At 56.2% G+C, this 7821-nt stretch overlaps 1 protein-coding gene across 2 annotated transcripts in view; it reads right to left on the reverse strand.

Annotated features, from left to right (window-relative positions):
- Positions 1-7286, reverse strand: part of SMAD7 (SMAD family member 7) — a 28841-nt gene extending 21555 nt beyond the window's left edge. For both annotated transcript variants that reach the window (XM_069569314.1, XM_069569313.1), the window contains exons 1-2: positions 5720-7286; positions 4333-4386 (exon numbers count right to left, since the gene is read on the reverse strand). In XM_069569314.1, coding sequence (XP_069425415.1) covers positions 4333-4386; positions 5720-6335 — 670 coding nt within the window. In that variant the 5' untranslated portion in view covers positions 6336-7286. The remainder of the gene's footprint in view (positions 1-4332; positions 4387-5719) is intronic.
- Between the last annotated feature and the right edge of the window lie 535 nt (positions 7287-7821).

Consider the following 7821-nt stretch of genomic DNA (forward strand, 5'->3'; position numbering starts at 1 on the left):
AGACCATGCGGGTAATCTCATCCTATCAGGGTAAAGTTTAATTCTGAACAGGAATATACAGTGTTACAGGATACACTTAATCAAATGGAAAACAATAGGGGCAGGCAGGAAATGGAGTTGCTGGTTAAAGAGTGTATACCCTGCACTTTCCAAACTATTCCGATGGCCTTCACCCTGATGGACAGACAGGCAAGACACCCCCACATTTAAACATGATGATTTTGGCCAGCCCCCACTGCCCCCAGCTCTGGCTGGCTGAACCCCAGGGGCAAGGTGTGTTTCAAAGGAAGGGCCCGGCATCTCAGGGTAGAGCTGGGACCGCGACCAGGGCTGTCAGCTGGTCTCAGATCAAAGGTAAGCCAGCTCCACACCGGCAACCACAAGCGTTTCTATGAAATGGTGCTCTGCCCTTCGTGCAGCGCCTTTGATCTCAGGAGGGATTTACAAACATTAATTAGGTCTCCCTACCACCTCTGTGAAGGAGCAAGGTATACCTGTTTGACGTGCACCTAGGTAAACTGAGGCGTCACTGAGTAGCCCAAGGGGCCACCTGGTGAGCTGGGCCCTACCCAAGGGTTCAGCCCTCTCCTCCCCAACAGGCCTCACTCTCTTCCCTGCAGGTAGTTGAGCTGAGACAGTCTTCAGCATCATCTAGGTCCTGCCAGGCTAGTAAAGGGCCAAGAGGCCATACCTCCATCTCTCACCCACAAAAAAAAAAAAGAGCTTCGCTGTGATAGCTCTCCCAAGTCAGGGTGTCAGCTTCTGCTGTGTCACCTGCTCCCCAGAAGTGCTGGGTTCTGTGGGAGACTCATTTCCCTCTCTCAGCAGCAAGAAAGCCCTTGAAGACACGTGCCTGGAATGAGCTGCTGCAAGGGATACAAGGTGACAAAGCTGGGTATACCCTCTTCTCTCAAATAATGGTTTCCCAACAGCCAGCATCGTCTTGTCAACTTAGTTCTGAGCTTCCTTCAGTACCATCTGGCACAGAGGAGTCCCCTCGCCCACCACTATACCCTAAGCTCTGCCCCAACCCACAGCCCTGGTTACAGAAGGACAAACCGGTGCATCGGAATCATCACTGCATTTTAGGCAGGCACATCATCAGGCCTGTAGAATGACTGAACAAATGAACAAACCAATAAATGAGTGAATGAATGCATCATCTAACTGCTTCAATCATTTCTAGATTTAAAACCAGGCTCTGTATCAACCTAGAGGGGTGGGATGGGGAGGGAGATGCGAGGGAAGTTCAAAAGGAAGGGGATATATGTATATCTATGGCTTATTCATGTTGAGGTTTGACAGAAAACAGCAAAATTCTGTAAAGCAATTATCCTTCAATAAAGAATAATAATAAAAAAGAAAAAAAATAAAAAAATAAAAAAATAAAACCAGGCCTGGAAAAGAGTGGCCTGAGTTGAAAAAATAAGTGCAGAGCAAAGTCTCAGACTTCTCAACTAGGCTTTGGAGGCCTGATCTGCCAAGAGGCACTGGTCACTGGGGTCCCTGGCCTAAGCAAGGAACATATACCCAGCAACATCAGCCCCCCTCCCATCCCAAGACATTCTTCAAATAGTTCAGACCTTCAGATACAGAGAAAACAGGAAGCAGAGCCCACACAGCATCCCCACTCCATAAACTGGGATCTCATTCTAATAACCTGCTCTTACCCCTGGTATGATAAGGGTGGAGAGGTGCCATGACTTCTGAAAGCCTCATGTCACAGACACCTTGCTCCTTCCTTCAGCCATGGTGAGCGCCCCTTCTCAGAAGATCCTGCTGACTTCGAACCACCTAGCAATCAGGTCTACCAAAGCCAGGCCATTCCAGAGGCCGCAGTGGAGCGGCCTGAACCATAGCAAAATGGAACTCCCAACTTTTAGCCCTGGCATTCCCTCAAAGGCTTCCCTGGTGGCCCACTCCATAAAGAGTTCGCTTTCGATGCAGGAGACCCAGGTTCGATCCCTGTGTCAGGAAGATCCCCTGGAGAAGGAACTGGCAACCCACTCCAGTATGCTTGCCTGGGAAATCCCATGGACAGAGGAGCCTGGTGGGCTACAGTCCATGAGTTGGACACGACTTAATGACTAAACCACAACCACCAGTTCCTCCAAAGGCTGCAGGGGGACCAGGCCCCAGCCCCTCCCCACCGCCTCTGCCCATACTGGAGACTCTGCAGAAGAGATTCCCTTAGTTGTGCAACTGGTTAAGATTTTAATAACGTTCCACTGTAAAACTTATGGCTGCTTCTCACCTAGTAACCCAAGGCCAAAAATTCAACCTGGACTCAGAAATTTTACAGTGAGAGCAGCTGATCTAAATTCCCCAGCCAAATACTCTCCGCAATGTACAAGGCAAAGAGAAACCTGGGGCAGCATCTCATCTGTGTGTCTGACCTCAGTGCCCCTGGCCACAGCAGCCAGCAAAGCCAGCCCTGGCTGTCCTCCAGCGTGTCAGGAGACATGGGGGCTTCACCTACTAGCATCCTCACGTCCTGCTGTAAGGACGGTACTTTTCATTGTTTTTTTTTTTTAATTTCAGGGTTTTCTGGGTTTGGGGGAGGGGGCTACTTTTTTGTTTGTTTTTGTTGTTGTTGTTTTGCTTTTACACAAACATTTTGGGTGAGTAACCAGCTGTCTGAGTTTCCGACTGGCAGGTTAATCACTTCCTATTGGCTGGTCTGGAGAACTTTTCTCCCCCTTGGAATGGCGCATTCCTGTCTTTGTGGCTTCTCTGTTTACACACATTCTGCTACCTAATGTCAACACTTGCTAATGAATAAATATATCACTCCATTCGCTGAAAATGAGGTCCTGGCCTGAGATGGTGACTGCTTGAATCCGGTGGACGGATCTGTCCCACTGTCTCTGCAGGAAACCCAACAAAACGTGGGCCTTCTTTCCTATGGTTATAGGAAGTTTCTCTCGGAACAGTTCCTCCAGTCGGCTTTAACCCTGGGGCCAAGATGACTGGCCTCTCTCTCTTTTAAGGAAAACCTCCACATCTGAAGACTACAAAGGAAAAACAAAAAGCAGGAGAGAGAGGGCCCCTTGGAGAACTAAGCTCATAAAAGAATTCTTGAGCCTTGATGCCAAAAACCCAGTCAAGTTACATTCTTGGAGAAAACAGACCTTGGTAATCTCAGTTAACGTTTGTTACAAATACAGAGCTGGTTTATCTCCTCATTAATGACCATTTATCTGGTGTTTTGTAAATCGAAAGCAAAATATCATATGCTTCGCAGGCCACTCATTAGACAGGCACCAGGCAAGCAGCAACGCCTTCCGACTGGAGGGAGTGTGGAGTCAGGGAGGGCTGGATGGAGACCACGGGCTTCTCTTACACCATTCATTAAAGTATTTAATTTAGGACAACGCCCCAGCAAAACTTTTAATTAGTGGGGGGAAAGGCCCAACAGCCAAAACTCATGAGGCGGAAGGACCTGTAGAATTCCAAGAGGGAAATGGGGCCCAACCCTTCATTTCTCCTTCTCCCAGAACCCTGGCAAAGTAAGACAGACCATCACAGTTACAACTCAGACTTGCAGGCACAGGAACCTCCCCCCGTAAGAAGCGGCTCCAGGAAACAAGGGCCCATCGGAGCTGCTTCCCAGCTCTGCGGTTCCTCCTCCCTTCTCCTCTGCACTGCCAGCCAGGAGCTGAATGCAGACAAATGCAACAGGGCTGGTGCCAGCCTCAAGTGGGGCTTCTGCCCTGGCCGAATGCCACCCAGTGACAAAGCGACAGGCAGGCAGAGCTATGCTAAACACTCTTATGGCCCCCACTAGGAATTCTGAGAAAACTAGGAGGGGGAGAGGGGGCTGTTGCCTTTACTCCTTAAATTTTCTATTCTCTTGCCCCAAACCGAGGTCATCTCTACACTTTTCTAAACAAAGTCTTCCTTCCCATCAGGCTCTTCAATCTCCCCACTGATACTTCTGGCACTCACAGAGTCTCCCACGTTTTCCATCACCCTGTCCCATTTGGCTCCCTAGACCTGCATGGACCAGAGTCTATGCGCTGAGTTGAATCAGCTTGGGTTATGGAGTGCAAATACAAGAAAAGGAACAAAATGGAAAGCATACCTAAGAAACATCTTTGCAAAAAGAAAGATATATTTGTATACACACACACACATTACCTCCAGCTCCAGTCACAACAGAAAAAGAAAAAGAAAAAAAAATCCACTAAATTGCCAACAGAGGAAACCTATAACCACCTCAGGGCAAGTCCAGAGTCTCCCGAAGCCGCTGCCTAGACACACAAATCCGCGTTCTACAGCCTCCATTTCTAACTTAAGACAGGAAGGATATTTTTAAAATCAGCTACTCACCAGTTGGTTTGAGAAAATCCATCGGGTATCTGGAGTAAGGAGGAGGGGGAGACTCTGGAATTAAAAAAGAAAGAGAAAATAAAGGCTGAGCCCTGAGAGAGAGATAGAAACTTATGATAACAGAGGCATTCTTTTAGCCCAACTGTTTGTCTTAGCTGTGGGGGTTGGAGGCAGGGCCGCGAGGCGGTGATTGCCTTGATATTTAGCTGTCAGATAAACAAAAGAGGCCGCCTGGCGCCAGCCTCGGCGCGGCGCTCCTCCACGTCTGCGGCCGCCGCCGCCGCGCTCGGCCGGCCCGGCTGCAAACCACCGGCTCGCCGCCGCACGTCGCAGTTCACGGGGCGGGGGGCGACGAAGCCCCCCGCCTCACTTCGCGTCCCAGAACTTCAGACCCTGCTCCCTCCGCCCCCTGCCCCGACCCTTCCCCCCGGGGCGCAGTTCATCTCCGCCACCGCCGCTGCGCCCCGCACCCGCGCGGGGATCACGGGCTTCCCCCTTGCCCAGCTCCCTCGGAAGGTGCACCCCAAGGGCGCTGGGGAACTTGGATCGGTGGGCGCCCTAGGTGCACCCCGCCTCCGCACAAAGAGGCAGAGAAAAGGGATGCAATGGAGAAGGCTGAGAGCATAAAGGAGAAGGGCCCCGGGGTCTCAACGGAGGAGCCCGGGGCCCAACTCAGTAGTCTGGGGGCAAACCATCCGACGGTCGGTTACACTGCTCTCTCTCCTGCGCTGAAGAAAGTAGGGGACACCCAACTTCCCCTGACTGCCTGTTTTCTCTCACCCCGGGCTGGCGGAGCTGGGAGCAGGTACACAGCTCGGCCTCCTATCCTGCTCTCTCTGCCTCAAAACCCAAATCTGCGCCGGCCAGGGCAGGCTTCCTGGCCCCTTGCGCCCGACGTGACGCTCCCCCTTCCTTCCTAAAGGGGAGCCTTCCTCTCCAGCCTTTACTACCGCTTCTCCGAGCCTTCCTTGGCGGGCTTGGATCGAATCCAAATCGGCCACACACCTCAACGCCGCTCTCCGTGCGGGGGAGGCGTGACCCCCCCACACACACTTCTCTCCGCACCCCCTTGGCTGATCCGGAAATAACCCCATGTCTGCAGAATTCGGGCATGAATGAGTAGGGCCCAGGGGCAACCCCCCCCCCCCGCCCTTGGGGCCACCGAGGAGAGAAAACTGGAAGGGAACCCCGAGGGAATGCCTTTCGAGTTTCCTCGGGTCCCTTCTCTACCTTTGTCCCCCAAATCTCCTCCCAGGAGGGAATGTACACACATCCCTCCGGCGAGGTGGCTGCACTAACCCACAGCCCAATCGGGCTTTTCTTCCCCACACCTGAGTGCCGGGAGAAACGGGGGGCACGGGCGGGTGGGCGTGGATCAACTTCTTACCTAGTTCGCAGAGTCGGCTAAGGTGATGGGGGTTGCAGCACACCAGCTCGGGGTTGATCTTCCCGTAAGATTCACAGCAACACAGCCTCTTGACTTCCGAGGAATGCCTGAGATCCGGCCACCTGAACACTTTGCACAGCAGGAGGGGGAGCGAGTAGGTGGAGGGCGGCTGCGCCGGCTGTGAGCCGGCGGGCGCCCCCAGGCCCAGCCTGCAGTCCAAGCGGCCGGGCAGCAAGAGGCACGCGGTGCGCGTACCGCCGCGGGACTCCACGGCCTGGAGCAGCAGCTCCAGCTGCCGTTCCTTCAGTTTCTTGAGCACCGAGTGCGTGAGCGCTTTCAGATCCGCCTCGCCACCCCCGGCCGCGCCGGCGCCCGCGGCTGGGGGGTGGGGATGGTGGTGACCTTTGGCACCTCGCACCGCCTTGCCCAGGCAGCAGACAGCCCTGCCTGCGCCGCCGCCGCCGCCGGCCCCATGCGCCCGGCCGTCCGTCGCCCCTTCTCCCCGCAGCTCGCCTCCTCCTCCGCCTCCCCCCGCGCCCTCCTCCTCGTCCTCGCCGCCGGGCGCACGGCTCCTCCAGAGACGCCGGACGAGCGCAGATCGTTTGGTCCTGAACATGCGGGGCGAGGAGGCGAGGAGAAAAGTCGTTGGCCGGCTAAGGAGCGAACATGACCTCCGCACACCATGAAGAAGTCGGGCGCCGAGTTGGGGCAGCAGGCGCAGGCGACAGCAGCAGCAGCAGGGGCCCTGGCAGGAGCGGCGGCGGCCCGAGGGGCGCTCCGTGGCATGCGCCAGTCTCCCGGAGGCCGGAGCGCGCGCGGGGGCCCGGGGGCGCCCGCCGGGGCTCGGGGGCCTGCGCTCTGGCTGCCCCACCCCGCGCGGCCCGCGCCGTGCGCCGCTCGCGGGCCCCGGCGCACCCCGGAGGAACGCGGCCGCCGCTTCCCCGGGGGCGGCGAAGCCTACCCGGGTCGGCGCCTCCCCAAAAAGAGGCCCCCCCGCAGTGGCTCCCGAGTGTCGGGCTCGCCAGCCTCGGCTGCCTACATGGAAGATCCGCGGCGGCAAAAAACGAAAGGCGTTCGGCAGGGCTGCTGGAGGGAGGAAAAAGCCTCTTTCCCCCTTGCTAAGCAACTTAATTTGGGGGTGGGGAGAAGCAATTAAAAAAAAAAAGCAGGCACGCGATTTATTTTTTTCCTCTATATCCTTAGTAACCGGATCTCCTTGAATTCCGTGCACACGAAGACTCGGGGGAGGGGGCTGAGTGGACTTCACCCCACATGAGATGTCTGGCGAAATAAGGAGGCTCTCAAAATCTAAGAACCAAACATGCAAAGCCCCAAATGAAAAACACCACCTCCTCGCACCCCGGAGGTCTGGGGGCGTCCGGCTGGAGCTGGGGTTTAAAAAAAGAAAATGTTTACAAAGTAGAACGAGACGTTTCAGGGGTGGAAAAAAAACGTATCCACGAGTTACATCCCCCTTTTTTCCTTGCAGAGCCCCGCTGGTCTTCCTCTCCTTTTCTTCTGCCAAGGAAAAAAAAAATCCTATATATATATTTTTTAATCCACAGAAAGCTTTGGCTAGGCTGCTTCAATCCTTCGCATCTGGGTGGTTTAGGGGAGTCTCTGGCCTTTCCTCTTGCGCTCCCGGGGGCCCCGGTCGTCGGCGGGGACTTCCTTGGGGCTGGCGGGGGCGCAGGGGCAGAAGATGCTGCGGCGGCGGCGGCTGCGCCCCGCGGGGCTGACAGCGCGGGGGAGGGCGGCGCGGCGGCCGCGGCGGGCCCCTGGCGGGCGGCGCGCTCTCGCCCTCTGCTCTCTAGCGCGGGGGCCACCGGCGCCCCCTCCCCGGGTTGCGGCTGGCCGCCGGGGCTCCCCGTAAAAGGCTGCTCGCCCCGACTCGGCTGCGGCGACTGGAGGCCCCGGTTGTCCCTCACGCCGCCTTCTCCGAGAGACTCTCCTCGTCGCGGCCGGGAGCCTCCTTGTCCCCCCGTCCGCCCTCTCCTGGCACTCGGGTCCTTCTGCCGCCGCCCGGGGTTCGCCGCGCCGCACTCAGGGGCTCCTGGGCCGGGCGCTCGGCAGCTCGGCGCCGGCGGGCTGGCTCTCGTCTC

The sequence above is a fragment of the Ovis canadensis genome, chromosome 23, assembly GCF_042477335.2.
Source record: "Ovis canadensis isolate MfBH-ARS-UI-01 breed Bighorn chromosome 23, ARS-UI_OviCan_v2, whole genome shotgun sequence".
In the NCBI taxonomy this organism is placed as follows: Eukaryota; Metazoa; Chordata; class Mammalia; order Artiodactyla; family Bovidae; genus Ovis; species Ovis canadensis.